This window comes from Rhinopithecus bieti, unplaced genomic scaffold (assembly GCF_001698545.2).
Source record: "Rhinopithecus bieti isolate Rb0 unplaced genomic scaffold, ASM169854v2 scaffold_81659, whole genome shotgun sequence".
Lineage (NCBI taxonomy): Eukaryota > Metazoa > Chordata > Mammalia > Primates > Cercopithecidae > Rhinopithecus > Rhinopithecus bieti.
Window position 1 is genome coordinate 76,733 of NW_016837762.1, and position 26,351 is coordinate 103,083.

Here is a 26,351-nt window from a genome sequence, read left to right on the forward strand (position 1 = left end):
CTTATCTGAAATGCTTGGGACCAGAAGGGTTTCGGGTTTTGGATTTTTTCAGACATGAAATATCTGCAGATACATAACCACTTGAGTTGTTCCAATGAGCATTTCCTTCGAGTGTCACATTGGCACTCAAAAAGTTTCAGATTTTAGAGCATTTTGGATTTTTGGATTTGGGATGCTCAGCCTGTATCATCTTTTGATCAACACTGCTTTTCTTTTGCTTGTGGTTAGTGCCAATCAGAGTCTGAGTCTTCCTTGCATGTTTGTCAGACTGGTGAAAGGAGATTACTTCAGTGTGGACAAGATGAAAAAGGTCAAGAGGCGTAACTCTTTTCTGCTTCCCGAGATCAGAGCTCCTTGAGACAGAGCATGGAAACTGTGCATTTGAGCCTCTGAAGAGTAAAATAGTAAATGCTGAATGGGACCTCTCTTCCTCTGTGGGCAATCTGGTCAGGTGTCTCAACTGAGCCTAATTCTGTCCTAGAGCTTAATATCCATCACTCATTAATCCTTATCACCAGATGAACAAACTGAGGTTGAGTGGTTAACTGAGTCGCTTAAGGTCATGCAACGAGTAAGTGAATGAGTAAGGATGGGTCTGACTCCAAAGCTGACAATCCTTCCATAATCTAGATTGCTTCCTAAGGTTACTGCTCCTCCTACACTACCTGAGGGGAAAAACAAAAAACATAATTAAGAAGAATCTGATTCACTGTGCCTGTGTCAGTGTCAAAATAAGAACACTTTTTTGGGAGGCTGAGGCAGGGGGATCACAAGGTCAGGAGTTCAAAACCTGCCTGGCCAACACGGTGAAACCCCATCCCTACTAAAAAAAAAAATACAAAAAAATTAGCTGGGCATGGTGGTGTGCGCCTGTAATCTCAGCTGCTTGGTAGGCTGAGGCAGAAGAATTGCTTGAACCCGGGAGGTGGAGGTTGCAGTGAGCCGAGATCGCACCACTGCACTCCAGGCTGAGTAACAGAGAAAGACTCCATCTCAAAAAAAAAAAAAAAAAAAAAAAACAAAAACAAAACAAACAAAAAACACTTTTACCCCCCTGACCTTCTAGCAAACAGTGTTTTTTGTTTTGTTTTTGAGACAGGGTCTTGCTCTGTCACTCAGGCTGGAGCGCAGTGGCACAAACATGGCTCACTGCAGCCTTAAACTCCTGGGCTCAAGCAATCAGCTCATCTCAGCCTCTCAGGTAGCTGGCACCATAGGTGTGTGCTACCATACCCAGCTGATTTTTAAAATGTTTTTTTTTTTTTGTAGAGAAGGGGTCTTGCTATGTTGCCCAGGCTGGTCTCCAACTCCTGGGCTCAAGCAATCCTCCTGCCTCAGCCTCTCAAAGTGCTAGGATTACAGGCATGAGCCGCCGCACCCAGCCTATACAATGTCGTTAACAAAAGAACAAACTATTTAACAACAACAAAAAAAGAATTCCAGTCCTTACGCATTGGCTTTCCCCAGTGATATTACTGCTTTTTGAGTTGTCAAACCTAATCCATGAAAAACACGATCTGTCCTGTTAAGGGGAAATTAGCATGTCCCCTAAACAATAGCAGGCTTTTGGTTCTTTATAAGTTATATTAGAAAAATGCCAACCATATTGCATATTATGTATTTTTAAATTTATTTAATGTATCTGAGAATCTTGGTAGAATGTATAACATACTCCTATCTCTGTGGTGTTAAGTTGGTTTTATGTCAATTAAATAAAAGACCCAAAACTAACAATGTTAGAGCTGAAAAAAACCGAAATTCCATGTCTACCATTGCATAGCTAGTTGAGTGGCAGAGCTGGGATTAGGATTCAGGTCCCCAAATAGTGTGGAGTTCTTTCCTTGTTACCTAAGGATAAGGTAAGATACTGGCTTACTTTTTCTTTTACAGAGAAGACTAGATCTGTCAGGGAACTTCAGAGCCACATATAAAGTCAGTGATATTTAGGGGATATAAATTCAGTTTTGTTTTCTTGTGAATTCCATCACACGTTATATAATTTGGTGACATTATGTGACACATGATGATGATATTCTCATGAGCAACAAGAAGAAAATATGATGACGGAGACACTTGGAAAAATGTCCACACTGGACCGACAGAAACCACTTCCTTGTTTTTAAAACCAAATTATTTTCACAATTACCTCCTCCCTACCTCTTCCAAAATCCAACCAAACACGGAAACATTATATTCACACTTACAGGGAAATGTTGGGAAACAGTAAACAGACATTGTAAGGAAATGACAAATGATTCATAACAGGCAGAAAGCAGGTCTAATGTATTTCATTTCCAGCATATTTTAGTAATGCCTATTTTGCTTCAAGTATTATTTTCATATAGAATCTGATCAGGGTTGAGAAAATTCTTAAGTATAAATGTAATATTAAAAAGCAAAATAGGAGGTATGCATTTTTAAAAATTATTATATTATTATTACTGCAGATAAGCTCCATAGGGTGATTGATTTAATACACTGATGAAAAAGAAATTCAAATCCAAATGAGTCCCCCCAGGGCCCATGCCTGTCCCCACCTTCCAGCTCATTTGCATTTTAATTTTTAGTACTTTCTTCGCCCTCTCTCCACAACTGCGTTGCTCTCTGGACAGTGGATGCTGTGAAACCTGAACCCACTGCCTTGCTGCTGGAGTGGCGAAAGATCCTAGAGAGTTAACTTTTATGAGACAACAAATGGCACATCAGCCCCTCTCAGGGGAAGGGGTCATCTTCTGCGAGGACATTGGATGGGACATCTGAGGCCTTTCACTCCTATAGCCAGTTTTATCACTTGGGAGTTAGCTTTGTTCTCTTTAGTCTCTCTCCTGCAATCTGAGTATTCTCTCAGAAGTGGCTAGAGAGTCCCCAGTGGAGGTGGCTCACGGCGTGCCAGGGCTGCAGAACTCTCTGTGGTGGGCAGTCAGTTACTTCTGGGCTCTCACCAGAAGATCCAGACTCTGTGGTGGGGCCAGGGCCACAAAGGACATGCCAATGACCATGAGGAAGAGCAGCCAAATGGGAGCAGCCAGCCTGTGCTGACGGCCTGCTACATGCACGGCTTGAGCTGTTTCTCCATGTGAGCTCTCATAAGTAGTCTTTGAAAGATAAAACTCATAGATACTGTTTTCACTTCTATTGTACCATGGAGGACACTGAGGGTTGGAGAACTTAAGGACTGTCTGCAGGCCTAGAAGGCTAGTAAGTGGCCAGAACTGGAATTTGAACCTAGGTAGGTTTAATTTCAAAGGCTAGTCTGACTTCACTGTACTCTTTTTCCACCAAGAAATCACCATCCCATACAACTCTTTTCTCTTTATGCCTCACCAGCATCTCAACTGGTGGGCTGCCAGGTACCAGGCAGGTAGAGGGTGTAGACAGGGCCTCCCTTCTGCCTTCCTTATGCTACCTGCATACCTGGGTAGGTGGGAGAGGAAGTCAGGCTGAATGGTGGCTGCAGCTGTGGGCCATGGCTGACCTGTCAGTCTTGGTAATGAACCTGCTGGTCTACTGACATGAAGTTAGAAGCTGTGTGTTGAAGGTTTCCATTTATTCTTCCTACATTTACTAAGCACCTAGTGTATGTTAGAAACTGTCAGAAATCAAGGTGAGCAAGGCACTGTTTACCTGCCCTCTTTATGGCAGACAGACACCTAAACAAGTTATTACCATATAGAGTCATAAGTGTAACGGATGCAAGCACAAAATCCTGAGATGCCAGGGGCAGGGAGAAAGTAATGGAAGGCTTTACTCACTGAAGTGACACCCAATCGAGGGCTTTGAATGTAACTGGGAGTGCAGCCCAGGGACAAGGGGAGATGACCGTTCTAGGCAGAGAGAAAGTATTGTGCAGGACGGTCAAATTGAGCACGAATAATCCAATAACTCTAATAAAAATGACCATAACAGCCAAACTTAAATATATATTATTAATCGTTCTTTAAAAACAGCTTTTAGAGGCTGGGCACGGTGGCTCACGCCTGTGATCCCAGCACTTTGGGAAGCCAAGGCAGGTGGATCACCTGAAATCAGGAGTTCAAGACCAGCCTGGCCAACATGGTGAAACCTCGTCTTTACTAAAAATACAAAATTAGCCAGGCGTGGTGGTGCATGCCTATAAACCCAGCTACTCAGGAGGCTGAGGCAGGACAATCGCTTGAACCTGGGAGGTGGAGGTTGCAGTGAGCTGAGGTTGTGCCATTGCACTCCAGCCTGGGCAACAAGAGTGAAACTCCATCTCAAAAAAAAAAAAAAAGCTTTTAGAAAAATATAATAAGTTGCTTTGCCTCTCAATCCTTAACATTAACTTTACCTCAAATAGTAGCTTTCTAGTAGTTTGCTTTAAATTTTCAATCTGGCTTAATGTTCAAAGTATTTCTAGAATTCTTATCTGTTAGCAGCCAATTGTTTTCTGTCTTAAATCTAACATCTCCTCCAGCCCAGGTTAATCTCAGACATGACATTAATGTGCCCATTCAAGCTTCTACTAGGTTTTCACTTAGAGTAAATTGAAGAAGTTGAAAGAGCACTACAAGTAAGACTCCAAGTTAACTAGTCCAAGTAGCTATCTGCACTACTGGTATATAATTCTCCAAAAATGGATTATAAGAAGGGCCTCCAGGCTCAAAAACAGAGTTCACTTTTATGTTAGCTAAAAATATGTCATCCTGAATTTGAAATTACTTCAAATAGATTATTTCAGTTTTGCCTAACCTTCTGCTCACTAGAATAACAGATTAATAAGTAATCTTTTTTTGTTTGTTTGTTTGTTTAATGGAGACACAGTCTCACTTTGTTGCCCAGGCTGGAATGCAGTGGTGTGATCTCAGCTCACTGCAACCTCTGCCTCCCAGGTTCAAGTGATTCTCCTGCCTCAGCCTCCCAAATAGCTGGGATTATAGGCATGTGCCACCATGCCTGGCTAATTTTGTATTTTTAGTTGAGACAGGGTTTCACCATGTTGACCAGGCTGGTCTCGAATTCCTGACCTCGGGTGGTCCTCCCACCTCGGCCTCCCAAAGTGTTGGAATTACAGGCATCAGCCACTGTGCCTGGCTGATTGGCCTGATTCTTTTTTTTTTTTTTTTTGAGACGGAGTCTCGCTCTGCCGCCCAGGCTGGAGTGCAGTGGCCGGATCTCAGCTCACTGCAAGCTCCGCCTCCCGGGTTCACGCCATTCTCCTGCCTCAGCCTCCCAAGTAGCTGGGACTACAGGCGCCCGCCACGTCGCCCGGCTAGTTTTTTGTATTTTAGTAGAGACGGGGTTTCACCATGTTAGCCAGGATGGTCTCGATCTCCTGACCTCGTGATCCGCCCGTCTCGGCCTCCCAAAGTGCTGGGATTACAGGCTTGAGCCACCACGCCCGGCCTGATTGGTCTGATTCTTAAGGGTTACTAAGTAGGAGTCACTTTCCCATACCATAAAAAGAAATTACAATGTACAGCAACCTGTTGCTATGCCATTGACCTCAGAGCAGAACCGAGGTCAAGGGACACTGGCTACTGAAATGTTGAAATTATATTTTAAGGCAGATTTAGCTATGGGGTCTCCTACTCCCCAAGACTTCTTAACAACCCATTTAAGAGGGACATAATTTCAGTTTCGCACTTTAGATATATCATTCCTTATTTTCCTGCCTTTCCCTTCGGCCATGGCTCCTCCTGTAGGTGATTTAAGCGCCCCTTCTCTCAGTCCAACTAAATTATTGTCCCTCTCCCATGATATACTCATGATATACAGAATTCAACAGTTACATAAGTTTAACTAGATTCTAACTGTTCTGTCTGGTCATTCATCCAAAATTCAAGTCTATTCAAATCTGGAACTAGATAGTTCCTTTCCATTTTTTCCCCTTATATTATCCATGGGCGTTCTGTCTAAGGAGTTATGAAAAAATATGCTTAAGAAAACGCTGAAAGAAAAGCGTTTTTTATTATAGAAAAACAGGAAATTGGCCAGGCACGGTGGCTCATGCCTGTAATCCCAGCGACTCGGGAGGCTGAGGCAGGAGAATCGCTTGAACCTGGGAGGTGGAGTGAGCTGAGATCATGCTACTGCACTCCAGCATGGGTGACAGAACAAGACCCTGTCTCCCCACCCCCCCAAAAAATAAAAGAAAATAAGGAAATAAAAAACACCCCAAATTTCATTACCCTGAGAAGACACAATGATATTCTGGTGTATAATTTTCATTATTTTCTAGGTATTTAAAAAAAAGAAATACTAATCTATATATATATATAAAATCTATATATATATACAGATTAGTATATGTTATGTGTATATATACACACACACACACACACACACACACACATATCTAAACTANCTTGAACCTGGGAGGTGGAGTGAGCTGAGATCATGCTACTGCACTCCAGCATGGGTGACAGAACAAGACCCTGTCTCCCCACCCCCCCAAAAAATAAAAAGAAAATAAGGAAATAAAAAACACCCCAAATTTCATTACCCTGAGAAGACACAATGATATTCTGGTGTATAATTTTCATTATTTTCTAGGCATTTAAAAAAAAGAAATACTAATCTATATATATATATAAAATCTATATATATATACAGATTAGTATATGTTATGTGTATATATACACACACACACACACACACACACACACATATCTAAACTAGCTTTCTCTTTAACTAGAATATTGGTAACCATGTTTCTACATCAACAAATCTTCCCCTAGAACTTCATCTTCGTAGCTTCCAGGCCTCATTATTCCCAGCACTGCCATTTTCACAGTCAGTATCTGCTTCAAGCTCAGACATAGTTCTAGTTAACTGCAATGGCCTTCAAAGAGCTCTGGTGTTTCTTCACAGCAAGGCATGTTTCTTTTGCTGCCTCCTGCTCCTGCCAATTATTTGATGAAATTTGGAGGATACAGGTTTACAGAAAGATGCATAGAGGAGTTAATGGGAAGCAGTCATTGTAATTATGCTATGAGGTAACAAGCGAGATTTAAGGTGTCCACACGAGACTGCCACAGAGAGCGGTGTGTGCAAGATGCTAGGGTGTCTGGCTGAGGGATTGGAAGTGGGGTTGAAATCCCACCTGCACTCTGCTGGCCAAGTGTGGTACTGCACCCTTCTGGAGGCAGGGACATTCATTACCGTTTGCACAGACACTATGGACAGTGGGGCTGTGGTTCACGCGGGAGAGGCAGTTGTTAGACTGGCCTGATTCTTTTTTTTTTTTTTTTTGAGACGGAGTCTCGCTCTGCCGCCCAGGCTGGAGTGCAGTGGCCGGATCTCAGCTCACTGCAAGCTCTGCCTCCCGGGTTTACGCCATTCTCCTGCCTCAGCCTCCCGAGTAGCTGGGACTACAGGCGCCCCCCACGGCGCCCGGCTAGTTTTTTGTATTTTTTAGTAGAGACGGGGTTTCACCGTGTTAGCCAGGATGGTCTCGATTTCCTGACCTCGTGATCCGCCCGTCTCGGCCTCCCAAAGTGCTGGGATTACAGGCTTGAGCCACCGCGCCCGGCCTGGCCTGATTCTTAAGGGCTACCAAGTAGGCGGCATTTTCCCATTTCATAAAACGAAATCTGCAGTACACAGCAACCTGCTACAACAGCAAGAATGACTTTTCATCTGTTCAAAAGCAACTCAAGGGAGTAAGCAAGTGTTCACAGCTATGGCTGGCATGCTAAGGAATTCATAGAGTGGGAAAATGAGAAAAGACAAGGAAAGGAAAGATAAAAATAATAAAAACGAAAGAGAGGTAAAGGGGGGTAGGATGGAGGATAGGCCTGGCAGAAGATTCTTTTAATGGTCCCGATGTCATGGCTGCTGAAGACTGGTGATGTCAGTAACACGAAGAAAGGCAGGAATGAAAGGTACTTCATGGCAACCTAAATCACCAATACCATGTTGAGAAGGATGATGAGATTAAGGGTAAATAGGAGAAATTTTAAAGTCAGAGGAAATTTAGGGGTGTCTGGAAGAGAAAATACAGCAGTATAACCCCAGAACAAAAGAACAACCTCTCCTTAAATTCGAAGCTACCTGGCTCCCCTTAGAAACTGAGTCCTCTGCACTTTCAGTGAGCACACATACCTTAAACAAGGAGGAGAACACGTGAAATGTATACACAGCACAGGAGCCGTCTGAGTCGCACATAAGCTGGTTGATGTGGCTGCGCCAGGCCTCCTCGGCATCGTCGCAGGCTGCGGGCTGAAAGGCGGCAAGGATGGCTGAGAAGAAGGGCGAGGGGGGGGGAGAGACTCCCCTGTCACCTTCTCCAAAGCTGGAAAAAATGAAAACGACTCTGTCAAGAAGTGATGTCCTTCTCATCCTATATCGGGTTTTATACATTCTCACCCTGAGAGTCAGCAAAATGAGGTAGCTATTCTACCCACTCTTCCTTTTGAAGTTGCTTTGGGGTCTTGGCTTTCACTCAGCAGTCACTGTGATTCTTTTTGGTGTGTTTGTTTTGAGTCTCTCTCTGTTGCCCAGGCTGGAGTGCAGTGGCATGATCTCGGCTCACTGCAACTTCTGCCTCGTAGGTTCCAGCAATTCTCGTGCCCCAGTCACCAGAGTAGCTGGGACTACAGGCATGTGCTACCATGACCAGCTAATTTTTGTATTTTTAGTAGAGACAGTATTTCACCATGTTGGCCAGCTGGTCTTGAACTCCTGGCCTCAAGTGATCCACCCAGCTCGGCCTCCCAAAGTGGTAGGATTACAGGTGTGAGCCACCGCGCCTGGCAAGAGGTCACTGAGATTCTTTCATGATTCAAGGAAATAGAATTTGCACCTCTAGAATTTCTGTGATTCCTCCATTTCTGATTCCCTTTCTCTAGACTTGGTACCTCTTTTAGCCTTCAGCAATGCCTCTCACTTTCACAGAGGCCATGCCCCAGAGTAACCACAGTCCTATGCTTTGGCAGTTTCATTCTTCATTTTTCATTATGAAAAATTATATAAATTTTGAATCTTCTAATTTTTCCTTTCTGGAGGGAGAGTATTAATAAATGCATATGCACAAATGCCTGGAAGACAAAGGTGGAGGGAGACAAGGAAACCAGAGATACGTAGGGAAAGAGAGACAGAGAGGCAGGAAGAGAGAAGAGAGAATGAATCAAAAATGAAAGGTCAAATTCTTCTCTAGGTATTACCTTAACCTTTTCCTTTGATGGACAGACATTGCTTACTGTAACAGAAGGCCTTTGTCTAGCATATCAGAAGCTTTGACTTAGTTCTTATTTTCAACTTTCAGAAGAGTAATTTTAGGATCTCAAATTTCTTCTCCTGAAGTAGATCTGTAGCATTACTATTTGTGATTTATTCTAGATGCTGGATTAGTCTAACCTCTGATGTTTTTATCTATTTCTCTTCACATTTTTTTTTTCTGTTTCTATATCTCACTAGTCTCAGAAATATCAGCCACCAGGCCAAAAGACACCCACTTAAAGAGTAGGTATTTACTGTATAAAGAGCCTCTTGTTCCAGTGTTTTAACTCCAAATGGAAAGAGCTTCTTTCCAAGGCATGCCAAGTCTTGCTTATCTTCAAAGCTTCCAAGGTCTGGACCATGTTCCCAGGCTCTTCCTTTGCTTTTTATGTTGCTTTCTGGCCTTATGAATTAATATGTAAGTGTCCCTTCTTCATTCCACATGAGGCCCTATAACGGGACTGGATGACTCTAACTCAGCTGAGAGCCCGCCATGATACATGTCACTTTGGACTCCTTCATTAGGATGTCCCAGCAGTGCAAGGGTGACACTTAACTTGAGTGTGAATGCCACACAATGTACCATGCACATTCACACCACTCACATCAGCCAAGGGCTCCATTACCTCGCCAGGGTAAACTGGTCCAGGGCCCGATTGCCTTTTTCTTCCCCCTCAGTCATGTCCAGGCTAAAGCTGTCGCTGCATTCAAAAGCTGCTGGAAGTTCATTGATGGAACTAGAAAGATCATCCTCATGCACAGTGGTGTCCTCCTCCTCACGAACAGCTTCACCCTGGAAGAATAAAAGACAAAAGAATCCCCAATGTGTAAGAATACATACAGGACAACCTGTTCAACTAAGGAACAAATAAGAGAGACCGAAATGTTGATGGTGATAGAAATGGGGACATTTGTTTTCTAGCTATAGTACAGTCTATTTCTAGGTCGGACTCAGGAATTCTCTGAAGTACTGTTCATTCTTTATCTTCTTCTCAATCTCTTCCATAACAGTCCCCAAAGGGGCTCCCAATAGATTTTCATACTTGGCCCATGCTTATAGGGTATGAACGCTCAACCTGGAAAAGACCATCAAGACCTCCAGTCCAACCTACACATTTTGCAGATGAGGAAACAATGCTCCATGTGGGAAAGGGACTTGTCTAATATCAGGTCCGTAATCAGAGTTGGAGCTGGGACAAGAAACACTGCTTTAGGATTCAGAACTCCTTCCATTGTCCAAACCCAGCCTTCTAAAGTAAGCCTATCCAGAGTTAATTCTCTAATATAGAACCCCTTTACCAATGGAATGTAGAATCATCAGGGCCTGGCACAGTAGATGCCCAGGATACCTGTGGTGTGCACAAGTGATCCAGAGTCCTTCCCTAAGCCTGCTGGGTTGCTTGGTCTTTCCATATAGGGGATGCTCTAAGATCCATTTGCATGTATGCTTTACCCTTGAGAATACCCCCTAAAGATAACAGATATGAGTACCTGCTCTTACCTGACTACAAAATGTGGAACGAACAGTACAATGCAAGGGCTCTAGGGCGGGCAGAACCAGGATCAGTGAGAGGCAGGAAAGAGACAGAGCAAGTAAAATGGAAAAAGAGGTTGGGTTTGGGCCTGGGCCAGGGGAAAAAGGAGGACTGATTGTTCTTTAGGAGAGGAAGGAAGGCAACTGGATTACAGATCAGAAGGGGGAGGAAGAAAGATGTACACGTTACAGTGAGTCATTTTCTTAAAACAAAACAAAAGCAAGGCAAAATACAAGTGTATATGAATTAGAGCTTTATCTCGAGTTAACATCTGTTCATTCATTCAGTGTGTAAATACATATATAAAAAATATATATTATACTTTGACTCTAGAATTAATAGGGAAAATTACCAGGAATGGTAAAAATATATTAGGGAAATAAGATATCTCATGTCTTTGGAGGAATTGCTGGTAAATACTGAGTTTGAGATGTTGATCCATATCTGCTTTTTAAAACTACAGTGCTGCCAACGAGGCTGGCCACTGGTTCCTGGTCTAGGTTATTAGTGTACATACACTTAATCCATTAGAGAACGAATGAGTTCTTATTAAAATACCTTTTATTTTCTCTAATATCATAGATAGTATCAAACATTGCAGAAATGCAACTTATGTGAAAAACAGGGATAGCTCTTCAGAAATGGGACTTGACTTTTCCTTGATAGGATGAGATCTATTACTTAGGTATTACTTTTCTTTTTTTCTTTTTTTTTTTTTTTTGAGACAGAGTCTCGCTCTGTTGCCCAGGCTGGAGTGCAGTGGTGTGATCTCAGCTACCTGCAACCTCCACCTCCTGGGTTCAAGCAATTCTCTGCCTCAACCTCCTGAGTAGCTGGGATTATAGGCACCCGCCACCAAGCCTAGTTAATTTTTTTGTATTTTTAGTAGAGACAGGGTTTCACCATCTTGGCCAGGCTGGTCTTGAACTCCTGACCTCGTGATCCACCTACCTCGGCCTCCCAAAGTGCCAGGATTACAGGTGTGAGCCAAAGCGCCCGGCCTTAGGTAGTACTTTCTATGAGAAATCTCTATGTTTTTAGCATTCAAAATAGAAAAGTGGAGAAAATGACCATATTGACATTGAGAAATATCAAATGCTAATAACTTCACATATACTTTGTTATGTTTTTTCTATGAAATTTGATTTCATAATCTTAGAATTTTAACTTAGACAACTTTTCTTTCTGGGCTTTTTTCTTTCAGCTAATAAAGAACTCTGCTAATTCCAAGAATCCTGATTGTAGTACCTTTGCAATGAGGCAAATTTAGAAATAATTACTATTTAAGCTTCAATATTTTTAGGTAATTATAATTTGGTGATTGCCCTCGGTTTAAAGCACATAGATTTTCCTAGATTTCTGATCTATTTTTACTACACTATCAGAGAATATAGAATAGCCAATATTATATTTTCCATTAGAAGTGTTGGAAGGAATATATTTTTATAAATTTTTTTTCAATTTTATTTTTTCTTTTGAACTTGCACAACCGTAACAAAACTCATGATAGATAGTGCTTGACTCTGTCTTAACAGCAATTGATTATTTTGGTATTTCTACTAAAAGGAAACACAATTCTATACTGATGGGCATAGATGTGGGCAAAGCATGCAAGTGGATGGTTTTCAGGACATTTTAATAAAATAAACTTTAAATGAAATACACACTGTTAGATTTTTAAAAATTAAGATAATTACATCCATTATTTACTTTTCTCCTCACAGTCTCTGAAGAGAAGAGTTTTGTGTGAATCTGGCATAAGACTGTGATCGACATTAAAAATTCTGATAGTATGCCAAAAGGCAAGCACTGAATCAATGTACAAATTGTGTAATTGTTTCCCACATAGGAAAAAATTTCCCCAAATACATGCATACACCCACACCTCACTTAGTATATTGTTTTATAAAATTCATGACAAAGACCAGCAGTTTCCCAGTCACAGCGATCTCAGACATACACCACTGGTTTTGCCATTCCACCAGCAGTGTTCATGCAAAATGTCTCATTTTAGAAAGACCTCAAATCAAGTCTTTCAGCCAAGAAGAAGATGGCTGCTCAAGTTTGTGGGGGTAAAACAACTTCAAAACATAGGCTCAGGTGTACAAACTTCTATTATTTTAAAAAAGAGAGAAAGAAAAGATAAAGATAGTCTTTTACTTGAGACCCCTTAAGAATTCTCAGAAAATTGGAAGTGCTTTTTTTTTTTTTAAAGTGTTTTAAGCGAAGTACAAATCATCATTGTTAAAATTTCTTCACCTTTGAACCCTCAGAAATCTGCAGATTATTCATATCAGGCAAGGAAGCATCGAAGCTGGACATTCTGGTGTTAAAGGAATGAGGGTCTGCAGGGGTTGAGTCACAGGCTGTGGTGAGCAGCTCCATGGGATTTGTCTCTTCAGAGGGAGAGAGAGTCATGATCTGTTTAAAAAGGAAAGGAAATGAAACATAGTATGAAGTTCTCTTTCTTTAAAAGCTCCAGTTCTCTAGTTGTTGGTTTATACATCTTAATTTTTAAACTTCCACATTTCACCATTTTTGGACCTTAAACATAGCAGTTAGTAATCCAGGCATTTTCAGATAATCACATCAAAATGTCTGTCATATCTCCACACTTTAGAGATCTGGGGAAGTTTTAACAAGATTCCAGAATCATAAAAGTATTTGTGAAAAATCTAGGCCTTAACAGATCTGGTGGCTTTCAGGGTGAATCACATGGACCCCAGTCTTTGTTTCCATCTGCAACCTACAGAGAAGACTTTGCCAGTTAGAACCCATTAGACACCACCTGACAGTTCCGATTTTAGTTCAGCAGCTGTGGAAAGTTTCCTTGGCTGCAACTGGAAACTCTACTCCTGCATTAGTTACAAAAAATAAGCCTCCCAATTCCTAGAGTGGGAGAGCTGCTACTTACTAGGTCTGAGTGCTCCAGGATCTGGCTGGCTGTGAGGTCCTCCTCCTCAGATGACTCATCGGAGTCCTCATGGTTCATTTTATTCAGGCTGGGAGTGCTTCCTGACAGTTGGCGCTCCTCCAGAATCTGCATATCACACTTGTCCAGGCTGTCCAGAGAACGTCTGCGCACTCCCCAGTTGAAATTGTCCATACTCTCACCCTGAAATCACACCATCAGCCAGTTTTTTTTATGCCAAAATCCTCTTGCACTCACATGTTCACACATTCAATTAGTCATAGCTTAGGAACAAATATGGTCATTATTAACTCTCAGGCCCTCATCTACTTTGGTATCAAAACTTTTGTTTACCCGATGTGAAAAGGAGTAAAAGCACACTATTTTCATGTAAACTCATGTAAAGTCATAGGTAGAAGTGATGACATACTTTTCTTTGGCATGGTGGGTAATAATTACATTTTTTAAAACCTTGATTTTGGTAAACACTACCAATGATCTGTGTTTTCAAAAATCTGTAGGAAAGAGACCGTTAGTATGAAAACTTCAAAAGAGGTGTCACCCACTCCCACCACCCTGAGGTCAGCCCCTGTTTAGTACTGTTTTCAGAAGGAGAAAAATGTAGGAGCTATGCTTGTAGCACATTCCAGAATCCTTTGGGTATTTAGTGGAAGAGCATTAGGTAAACATTCCAGCCTATTTCTGCCACAGCGGTTTTCACAGACACAATGCAGAGTTAAAGACTATCAGAGCAGATGGGCAAAGTCTGATGGATCATGCACTATGCAGAGGCCAGAGCGGCAACACCTTAACTTTTGCTTTAGGTTATTCTTTAAATAATTGTCCCAGTGTAGAAAATTGTTAATTTCCTGGACTCGGTACCAAATATTATTATTATTATTATATTATTATTATTATTATTATTATTATTATTATTTGAGATGGAGTCTTGCACTGTCGCCTGGGCTGGAGAGCAACAGCACCATCTCGGCTCACTGTAACCTCCATCTCCCAGTTCACACCATTCTCCTGCCTCAGCCTCCTGAGTAGCTGGGATTACAGGCACGCGCCACCACACCCGGATAATTTTCTGTATTTTTAGTAGAGACAGTTTCACTGTGTTGGCCAAACTGGTCTTGATTACCTGACCTTGTGATCCACTTACCCCGGCCTCCCAAAGTGCTGGGATTACAGGCGTCAGCCACCGCGCCCAGCCTATTACTGTTTTTTTTTTCCTTCTTTTGAGACAGTCTTGCTGTCACCCAGGCTGGAGTAGTGCAGTGGCGTGATCTCAGCTTGCTGCAACCTCCACCTTCCAGGTTCCACGCGAGGCTAATTTTTTGTATTTTTAGTAGAGACTGGGTTTTGCCATGTTGCCAGGCTGGTCTCGAACTCCTGACCTCAAGTGATCCACCCGCTTTGGCCTCCCAAAGTGCTGAGATTACAGGCGTGAGCCACTGCACCTGGCCTCAAATAATAATGTTGATTTGTATATTTTGAATTACTGAGAACTAGCTTAAGTGGCCATGTAAGTGTTAAAGAAGGCTTTTAGTTGCATTCAGACTTTCTCTACAAATCATCAGTTATTAAACAAGTGCATTTGACTAACATAACTTTTTTTTTTTTTCTAGAAATGGATTTGGGTTTTATTTTCTCTCTGTTAAGATAGGAATAAAGGAAGAAAATATTACTCAGCTGACTGAGCAAATTTTAACCTAAACAAATGATCTGGTAAAATCTAGCACAGAACCTTTTCATTTACTGGTAATTTGAAACACTGCCTGATGGTTCATTGAAATAAAATAAAACAACTTTTTCTGATGAGAGCTCAGTGAACAACATACTATGAGAGATGTGAGTTACTGCTAAACTTATGAGCATTATCGTTTATTGATTTCCCTCTGTTTTAAGGGTCGTGTCTGTCTCCTAGTGAAACAAGCTTGCCATTCTCACAGATCTGTCATATAACAGAGGTGTAGCTTTTCCAAAGTCTGCTTGGGCTATTCATGGTAGAAGGCAAGAGGTACAAATGCTAAGCACAATCTGGATAAGATACAGAAATTATCATTATTCATCCTCACATATGATATTTATGATTGCTCTTAGGGCTGTTTGATTATAAAAGAGAACGCAGACTCAGAATATTGTTTCTAACATCCAGTATCTGCTGTGCTAAATTACCACCACATAATTTTTTCTTTTTTTCTGATGGAAATGGCTAACTGTTGTACTGGGATTTTAAAAATAGCCATTGCAGTGAGAAAATAAAAAAATATATATATGAAAGAAGCAGAAGTTCTGGGAAGAAAAGGAAAATCCAATGTGTAAAGAGAGGAAAAAAATACAGAAAAATCAGAATACTAACTATACAGAGTAAAAAGAGAAGAATGTGAAAATTATAGGAAAAAATATACAAACACAAATTCACAAAACTGACTCTCTTGTGCCAAATGACTGGAAAGGTTGGATGAACTATCTTAGGCTGTGATTCTGGAGGTCTCCCACACTGCACCTGAGACAGAACCATGAGCTTGCAGGGGAATACAGACATCCAGGTGGGAGAACGCTACACCAGGCACAGGTCACTGCTAGTGCTGGTTTGGTGGCAGCTCTGGTGAAGACCTGAACCAATCAGGTGTGAAAATAGGGAGGCAGGGAAAGCTGTTCTTGCAGGAATAAGGTTTGGCTATCTTGCTGGAGGATGTAGCATCTCCATTAGAGGTAAGGGAGTTGAAATGGTTCCGCTGGTGGTGGCTGAGAGGTTGAGATGGAACAGTGTTGCAGTCTGGCCCTGGTTAAAGTCCATGGTGATTAAAACTCAACCAGGCTTTCTCAGCATGGCCCTAGTGGGAGACCCACCCTCCATCCTTCCTCTCCCCCAAACGTCAGATTTGTATTTTATGTTACATACAAAGCGAAAAGTCAAAACAGTTTCCTACATGTGAGAAAATGCAGAGGATGGCTAGTCCAGATGAACGCTCTGTATATGTCAGTTATCAAACTTAAAAACCACTCAGAATTTATACTAAGATGGGAAAGTATTAATGATTAAACATTCTAGAAATGTTAGAAGTACTATTTTTTGACACATATTTTTTCATATTGGAACTCTGTCAAACAAGAATTATTGTTGAAGAAATTTGGGTACACTGTGGTCAAAATATACTCCCCGAAATGTTCTACTTAGAGTAAGTCTGATATACATAGATAGAGACTGATCATAGGCTACTTTGTCCAGGATGATCCCGGTTTTAATGCCTATTGTTTGGGCATAAATATTATTAGTACCCCCTTTTACTCTCAAAAGGGCCCTGGTTTGGATGAAAAGTTATCTAGTCACTACACAGAGCTAGAGATAGCCTTTAATTTCTGGGAGGAAAAAAGATTCAGCTGAAAGTATATATGGTATGTGGTTAGATGCAAATTGTTAATTTCACTTTTTTTTTCTGAGACAGAGTCTTGCTCTGTTGCCCAGGCTGGAATGCAGTGGTGTGATCTTGGCTCACTGCAACCTCTGCCTCTTGGGTTCAAGGGATTCTCCTGCCTCAGCCTCCTGAGTAGCTGGGATTACAGGTGTGCACCTCCAGGCGTGGCTAAATTTTGTATTTTTAGTAGAGACAGGGTTTTGCCATGTTGGCTAGGCTGGTCTTGAACTCCTGACCTCAAGTGATCTGGCACCTCGGCCTCCCAAAATGCCGGGATTACAGGTGGGAGCCTTCACACCTGGCGATTTCAGTTTTAATACAAGAATTTAACAATAAAACCCATCCAGTTGTGCAATCACTTAATGAGAAATAATAGGATTGCCATAGATCAGATTTGAAAACTCCACTTCTCTGAGATCTAATCATGTAACTTTCAGAACTAGGCATCTAAAGGTTTTAAAAATGTATTTACATTTTAGAAAACATTTCCATACTAGAGCAGCCAAGAAAAATACCTCTTATATCACACACCTAAATGGAAATATGCACGCAAATAAGCATATATATTCTGGAAGGGAGGAAAAAAGCAATTATGTTGTTATAAATCTGCAAAGATGCAAAACATCTACTAGCATATTTGAATTAAAAACAGCATCATCTTACCTGAAGTTCCTGGGTAGCAGATTGAATGAACAGAAAAACAAACAAAAGGTCTATTTACAATGATTATATTAAAGATACTCAAGAACATTTCTCTTAGTGTTAACACAACATTAACTAACAGTGCTAACAATATACACTTCAGTAGGTGCACCTTAAAAAAAAAAGGTAAACATACACTAACTGCAAAAAGAAAAATCAACATTAAACATCAGAAATTCCAAATCCCTTGGCTGTGGATGATAGAGCTGGGATAACAAATCATTACTACAATTTCTGAAATAACTGTCTACCTCTGTGACAATTTTGGTCTCAACACTTTTTTTTTTTTTGGAATACCTAAATATATATTTGTGAAAAAACTGTTAAATGTTATGGGAACACGAATGAGGGTCATCAACTGGAAATAAAGATGGCATCACCTGAGCCTGTTCACAAAGCTAAAAGTGTTTGTGATCATGATGCTGACTGCTGATATGCAATTAATAGCAAAGACACAACACCTTTTAAAGATTTTAAGAAGTTCAAGGGCAAACCCTTGTAGAAATCACTCAGTAATTTCTGAGACCAATGAAAAGGAATAGATATGACAAAATGACTTGTCTTTCTTTTTTTTTGACAACTGTGTTTTGATCTAAAAGCCAAGTATGCCTAATTTTATCAGATGAGGATATACTAAAATTATTCACCAATGACAATACAAGGAGACTAACATTTGCAATGCCAACTATATGCCTGACACTTTGCTAGACATTATACATAGGTTATTTTATTTTATCCTCATGTCAGCTCTACAGGCAGGTAGAGGTTGAGTATGCCTTATTCAAAATGCTTGGGACCAGAGGTATTTTGAATTTCAGATTTTTAAAAAATGTTGAAATATTTGCATGTACATAATGAGATATCTTGGGGATGGGACCTAAGTCTAAACATGAAATTTGTTTATGTTTCACATACACCTTAAATACATAGCCTGCAGATAATTTTATACAATTTTAAAATAATTTTGTGCATGAAACAAAGTTTTGACTGCATTTTGACTGTGACCTGTAACGTAAGGTCAGTTGTAGAATCTTTCACTTGTGATGTTGTGTGAGCGTTCAAAAAGTTTAGAATTTTGGAGGATTTCAGATTTTGAATTTTCAGATGAGGAATGTTCAACCTGTATTCTTAAACCCACTTAATAGACAAAGAAGTGGAAAGCAAGAGGAATTGCATCCATGCTTAAGTCATACAGCTAAGGTCAGTGGCAGAGGTGAAATTCAAACCTGGAGCTGTTGGACTCTGAAGTCTTCTACTCCAAGAATGCTAGAATCCCTTACTGTGATTTTATTGGAAGTAACAAAACATTCTCAAATGCCTTATTTTATTTGGATAAAATGTACACTCTCAGCCCCATGAGTTTCTTCTTCTAATTTTTTTTTTTTTGGATACGGGGTCTTACTCAATCACCCAGTATGAGTGCAGTGGTGCAATCACGACTTACTGCAGCCTTGACCTCCTGGGCTCAAGCCATCCTCCCACCTCAGCCTCCCGAGTAGCTGGGACCACAGGCATGTGCTATCACACCCGGCTAATTTTTCATTTTTTGTAGAGACAGGGTCTTGCTATGTTGCCCAGGCTGGTCTTAAACCCCTGGACACAAGTGATCCTCTAGCCTCAGCCTCCAAGAATGCTGGGATTATAGGTGTCAGCCACTGCACCTAGCCAGTTTCTTATAAAATCTTAACAATGAAGGATAAAATAATCACCGTGATTTTTTAGTTATTGCAGTCTAGGACAATAAAGAGAAGACCAGAAAAAAGGTGTAGTATTTCTTACTTCTTGTCCCTGAAAACATTAGTATAATATTTATTTTTAAGTAATAGGCATCCCATATTTTTCCTTCCTTTATTTGGATAGAAACTAAATTGATGAGCTGTTCTGAAATTGTGTCGGATGCCTTCGCTCTACATCATTCCTGCTAGGTTGTTTCACATAACATTTTTCTGTGGCTGAGACAGGAAATGATCCCTCTCTTGCTTCATCTGTTTTTTCCCTCCCTTGTGTAACTTCCAGAGGGAAACAGGTGTCCAAGCTTGACTTTTAACCGAAGAGCAAACATTAGGTCAGCTGTCAGATCAGGGAGCTGATCTTTTGACACTAGCTGAACTCTGAGCTCTGGCTCAGAGACATTTTTGAAAGTATTCAAAACAGTGGTATTTTGCTTTAGACTTTTAAAACAATCCTCACTGCATTCAGCGAATGCTTTCTCTATCATTTATTATGGATCATAAAAACCTGCAATACTTTTTATTGGTTCTTAAGCAATTCAAGGTGAAAATTAAGCTGGCAGTTACTTTAAGGATGCATTATAGTAGTGCCTTTATGCTGCTTAAGGACTGGGTCTGCTAAACTTGTTCTCCAGGGAAAGAATTGGTGAACACATTCTTTATTCTGAGGACACGGTTCTCTCCTGCTGGGACAGACATCCAGGGTCATCAGTGGGCCAGGAAGGACAAAAGCAAAGGGCTCTTTGGCTTCAATTAGACATAAGCGCATTGGTCAGTAATAAAATCCTTTTAGGGAAGGTAAGAAGCTACTTGAAGCATCTTTTCCCACAAATCTGTAGTTAAGTAAGGAGGTGCCTACCTAATGCAGGAAATCCTAAACTTGGGATCTGGGCCTGCCTTCTCAATTGTAAGACCAGCAGACAGCCTTTTGGGATATCTGGTGCGGTTAAACATGAGCTGACAACACCATGAGCCAGGTTCCGAACCAGGTACCTTTACATCATCCAATCTCACTTAAGTGAACTGAGTTTTGATCCCATGAGGCAAAAGACTGCCTCTCAGGTGAAACATGCCTCTAAGTTACTGAAATGAAGGTGACCAAGAGGTGATGCTCCTCCTCTCAATACCTGTTTTCAAAAACATGATTCATAGCTGAAAGTATCTTATGATCATGATTATCATCCAAAATAAACAAATCTGCATTTGCCCACTGAGACTTGAATTCGGCTGCTCCAGTGTCTAGAATACCAGCCACCGACTTAAGCAGAGCAAAGAGCTCTCTCATGTGTGTTGTATTTTGTTTCCAGTTCTAATGATTTCATCAAGCACAAAAATGTTGGATCCCTCAGGCTCTGGTCTCATGTTGTAGCAGGCAAGCTTCGAAGGAATTGAATTAGAGAAACTTCACATTAGAAATGAAGAAATGCTTAGCATATTTTACTCAGGTACCAGTGAACAGGCTCAGAACTGAAATATTTTTTGTGATTTTTTTTTTTTAAAGTCCAGCTTGGGACTACACACACACATACAGGCTTTGTGTGGTCATTAAAACTCAGGTCTTTGCCATTTAGAAATAACTTGGCAGCTTTTGCCGTGGGCTCAGACAGGAAGGGTGTGGTAACTTTTGCCAAAGTTTAGCTGCTGTACTTTGAATAAGTTGATTCAAAATAAAGTTGACAACTTTCCAATTAAAGATCTTGGTACAAAAACTCATTATTTAGCAGGTAAAAAGAACAGTTTCATTAGTCAAGGAAAAGGGTGCGGGGATTATTTTTACAGAGAATACACCGTACCTCTCCATCCTCCAGCTCCACATCTAGGAAGTCGAAGTCCCTGAAGACTCTAAACTGCTGCTCGCTGTTTGTGTCATCCATGTTCTCCTGCTCTCGGGCGCCGTCCTCAGAAGACACCAAGCTTGTCTGGTGCTCAAGCAGATCCAGATCTCCACACGATGAAAAAATCACCTGCGAATCAAGAGTCCTCTCCTGAGAAACGTTCTCCCTTTGGTTGTTTGTGCTACGAAAAATTGTAATTGGCTCTTCATAGCACTGTATTTCCAGTACACACCTAATTCCTTCAGGGGGTATTTTTAGAATGTTCTTTTATTATTTATGTTGGACAGGTGCCTTCAGATTAAACTCGTGGCAAAGACGCAAGTTCATGCACCAGGAAAATGTTCAAGAATCACATCGTTGCTTCTTAATGGATGAAGACTGTATACTACCTGTGTGTGTGTATGTGTCTGTGTGTGTGTGTGTAAACTGGAGCAGCCAGGAAAAAGTTCCACTGTTTCTAAACTGATTAGGGTTAGAAATTACACACATTTACACACATATATCAAATACATATAAATAATATTTTAAGGACTGATACTAAGATATGTTATTGTAGAACGAACTGTGAGAACAAAGGATTTAACCCTTTTCGAGATAAACCGGCAATTGATAAGAAATAAAAAACAGAAGCCAAAAATTACAATACTTGTCCACAGAACAGTAGGCGAGTAACCAAGCCCATAACTTATACTTAAATTCCTCTCCTGTATATTTAAACAAAATAAAACATTTTTTACTACTAAAATCTTTAGTATGTTAATGTTTTAAAATTAACTTCTATGTTTAGGTTCTTTTCACTGAGCCATTTTTGTAGAGCTTGGTATATAATAAACTGTAAATGAGAGTAAATGTTTTGCTATCCAGCCTCTACTGAACATAGATTGATATTAAAGAAAATTAATTATAATGTATAACCATTATAATGTCTTAGTTGTTCTGGAAAAGTAGGCAAAATCATTTATAAGAATTTAAATACAATACACATCTCTCAAAAGTAAAAAGAGTGAATGGATTTCAAGTGTTCTTTTTTCCTCTAGTGTTTAAGAATAGTATATGATGCATATGATATCTTCTCATAATAGCACCTGACACACAGTTTTACACAGGGATTGCAAATGGGTATGTGAGATAAAGAGCCCTGAGGACTAGTCAACTAGTCAGTGAGAGACGAGACATGAGATTTCTGATTTCCTCAGCTGAAGGCTGTCTTTCCTAGTTAGTGCTGCTTCTCTTACTTGTAATGTACTCCAGGTAAATTATTTCTAGCTGAAAAGGCCTTAGCACAGGGCAGACAGTATGAGTCTAAAAGAGAAAGTGTCAACCACAATGGCGATAAGAAGTAGGCCTTGTTGGCAGTGCTGCATTGCAGAGGCAAAACATACTTGTGTCTCTTCGCTGTGGGCTAGGAGGCTCTATCTGCCTCTGCCACTGTCCCCTCTGTCCTAAATGCTGTCACAGGAGCAGCAGAAAAGCCACTGATCAATACCACCAAAAAAGTGACTAAAATGGAGGCCCAGCTTAGCTGACAGCTGGTTGGCATGCTTTCCCAGACGATAAGAAATATCACTTTGTACTTTAGCAAGTATTTATGAGCCTCTAATATTTCACCTGCTCATGAACTATGTTAGTGGATCCACTTTGAAATTTAAATATAGCTCCACCGAGAAATGTGTTTACTAATTCTTACATTAGTTGAGAAATTATTGAGTTTGCTATTTCTTTTTCATAAATATAAATATTCTGTGATACATGTGAAACAAAAATACCTGGTGAAACCAGCAGACACTTCTATTGTTTTGTTATACTCCCATACACAATTCAAATTTTTCTAAATTTTATAAAAGCTTCCAAAGTTTACTCATAATACTTCAATCGTCCATTCATTCAAAAGCTTGATGGCATGATTTTTATTTTTAGTTTTTTTATTGTAACATCAGTGGAAGTTTATATGCAAAGAAACATAATATTTTCATCTTTATTATATGTGGGTAAGATAAGGATATCAGAGTAAGAAGTGTGTGTACAGAGAGTAAAATTATATCCAAGAGGTATGAGCATATATGCCATACATGGTGATCAGCAGAGATGATCATTTATGTTCTAAGAAAGTTTGGGCATATTTATTAAAAAATCCAAGAAATTAAAAAAATGAAAAGCAACAGTATTCACAGACAAACAAGTGAACAGCCAATAAGATCTTTCATTGTTTCTGAACTTAGTGTGATTAAAAATCATGGTGTGGGGAGAAATAGTCCAGGGGTTTGCTCAAGACAGTGGCTATCATACTTGTCATTCACAGTTGAATCCTCTAAATTATATGACCAAAGGCAAAAACAGACCAATGAAAAAGGAGACATGACACGAAAATAACTATGATACATGACAGAACTTACTGATGGATTTTTGCTCAATCCTACTTCTTGGCCACACAGAGAAAGGACATGCACCAACTTCTCTTTTGTTCTCTTCTGGAAAAGAAACACAAGCAGGTTTCATTATGGGGTCCTGTGAGCAAATCTGCTCTAATTTTCTAGCTACTAGCCATACAGGGCAATAGCACTTGACATATAGACAGAACTGAGATGTCAGACACACAAGAGTATGAAACAAGAACATAAATTGTAATTAAAACTTGTAAAATATTGAAACCATGTTGAAATAATATTTCAAATATAGTAGGTTAGGTAACATTTATTATTAAAATTAATTTGGCCTGCTTTTCCTTTTTTTTTTTTTAAAGGTAACTGTGAGACAAGGTAAAATGAAGCTCACATTATGTTTCTGCCGGACAGTGGTGATCTAAATTATCCCAAGGGGTGTATATGTGTGTGTATGTGAAAATCAATCCCTAGGTTCTTCAAGGAGATCTATCACTTCCTTTGATCATCTTTTCTTATGATGTTAAACTTTCAGTACTAGCAAGGCTTTCCTTACACTTTATTAAGTTACAGCATGAGTCTCTTTTTTCCAAATAGAAGAATACTTTCTGTTGAAAGAAAAAATTCATTTGTTTTAAGCTATATCAAATCTTTCTTAGTTTCTTCTTCCTAAAGTTAAACAGATTCAGTTCCTTTCCTTCATAAACCTATTTTCCAGCCCCTTAACCATAGGGATTCTTCTATAAACCATTACATTTTTCCAGTGACAGAAAACCCAGGTCTCAGAATGATTGGTAAGTTGAGAATTTTAAAAGCAATCTTCCTAATCTCTTTAAAACGATTCTCCCCCCTTTAATCTGATTTACAGTTTGTTATGTGGAAACTGCTAGGAGGCCAATGCCACTCTTAGATTTTTCTTCTTACCGGAACTCAATTCACTGCATCCTTCTTTCCAAATTATAGAGGGGACAGACACTCAATATGGTGTCTGCTCAAGGTCAGAGACAGGAGGACTTTGAGGCTGAGAGATGGCGGAAGACTTGCTAAATGATTTTCCTAAGTCTTAGTGGTCATTTTATAATTCTGGGAAGGAATCGATGTAGAGGGACACTTTGGGCTGTATATTTTTCTTCTCTCTTCCAATGAAGTTTTCAGCTGAACACTCACTGAGAAACTGCTCTGTTGCAGCCAGCACTATGCTACATGTTCCATTCCCCTAACCTTTAAGAGAGAAGGTGAGTCCTCCCGGGCACCCACTTTGTCCCTCCCAGCACCCACTTCACCTTTTTCGGGTAACACTGTCTCTCTTTTTATCTCGGAAAGGCTCCATTCCCACTAAGTGAGGTAATGCCTCCCTCAGATACCCTGCAAGACTCTTTCTAGAATTGCTATGGATGTCAAAAGAGGAAAGGCCTCTATTGCTCTGAAGTCATCAGAGCCAAAGACCATGTAAACCTGGAGCTGCCAGAGGTCATCTGAGCCTCCCATAGAAAAATCCTGCCTGAGAATGAAGTCAATGGAGGGGAAAATAAGGGCCAAGATGTTGGGAAGGGAAGGTGGGGACAGTAAGAAGGAGTGAGTCTAAGAATCCAGTTTCTGATATTTGTGTACTAGGAACCAACTGTGCTTGAGGCCAAGATGAGTAAGTTAGTAAGTTCCTTTAACACATAAGGTAATTTTTCAGTGGGTTTCTGTAACAAGTCAACAGAAGACCCCTGAATAATGCAGAAGTTTTACTTGACAGGAAGCTCAAGGGCATCTCTGCTCTGCTGTGATGACAGAACTACACAGAATCTGGCAGCAGTACCCCTGCCCCTCTGCCATCTGGATGGCTCAGCCTGTGCATAGACACTATGGTTGAGGTGCCTGTTCTGTGGACAGCAGACAGGGTGGTCTTTGGGTGTGCAGCCCTATCAACCCTTTGGGAGTCCAAGTGCTCTAGAATTAGTTGGGAGAACTAAGGATGTGTTGTTTGGACTCATTTAGGAGAGTGGCAGAGGGGTAGAACTTCTTTAAATGTCTGAAGGGCTGCCATGTCAAAGACACCAGATTTTATTTTCTAAGTCTTGAGAGAACTAGAACCAATGGATAGAAGCAACAAAGAGTCAGACTTCAACTCAAGGTAATGAACTGTTCAAATAGAAAACGGGTTCCTTGGAATGCCACAAGACCCCATCCCTAGAAGTGCTGAGACCTATATGGGCAACCTTGCGATGGTGAAAGGGGGAATCTCTTATGACACAGCCATATGGACTCAACAGGTCCCTAAAGTCCCTCCCAGGGCTGTGGGTCTAGGATTGCATACCTGAGAATACTGGGGCCTTTTCCAGCTCACAGGAACAAGGACGTTGGAGTTGGAGCCTGAGGAAGTGGAAGATGTGCTCCGGGTGACGGCCATGGCCCTGGGCTTCCCATCACGCCCAGAAGAATTCTGGAGCTCATCATACCGCCTCCCGATGATTGGAGTCTTGAAAAGAAGACAAAAGCACATTCTTCTGTCTCAATAGTTTTGTGATATATGAAACCCTTCTCCCTAGAAGCAACCAAGAGCTGCTTATTTGATTAAAGAGAAGATTAGAGAAGTTCAGTGTTACAAGTGGGCTCATTTTCTCAACATTCAAGCATACATTATGAATCAGTTTGCATCTTCAACAT

At 40.5% G+C, this 26,351-nt stretch overlaps 1 protein-coding gene across 7 annotated transcripts in view; it reads right to left on the bottom strand.

Moving 5' to 3' along the window:
* FRY (FRY microtubule binding protein) overlaps positions 1-26,351 on the bottom strand; it is a 275,761-nt gene that overhangs the window by 24,959 nt on the left and 224,451 nt on the right. For 3 of the 7 annotated variants that reach the window (XR_001884138.1, XR_001884139.1, XR_001884140.1), the window contains exons 49-56: positions 26,002-26,163; positions 23,712-23,786; positions 21,277-21,447; positions 17,715-17,723; positions 13,630-13,830; positions 12,975-13,136; positions 9,807-9,973; positions 8,065-8,181 (exon numbers count right to left, since the gene is read on the bottom strand). Coding sequence is in view for 4 of the 7 variants with exons in the window: in XM_017865930.1 (XP_017721419.1) it covers positions 8,065-8,254; positions 9,807-9,973; positions 12,975-13,136; positions 13,630-13,830; positions 17,715-17,723; positions 21,277-21,447; positions 23,712-23,786; positions 26,002-26,163 (1,137 nt within the window). In the remaining 3 variants the exon portion in view is untranslated. Of the gene's footprint in view, positions 1-8,064; positions 8,255-9,806; positions 9,974-12,974; positions 13,137-13,629; positions 13,831-17,714; positions 17,724-21,276; positions 21,448-23,711; positions 23,787-26,001; positions 26,164-26,351 lie in introns of all 7 variants that reach the window. The other 4 variants (XM_017865930.1, XM_017865932.1, XM_017865931.1 and 1 more) reach the window with 2 other exon arrangements.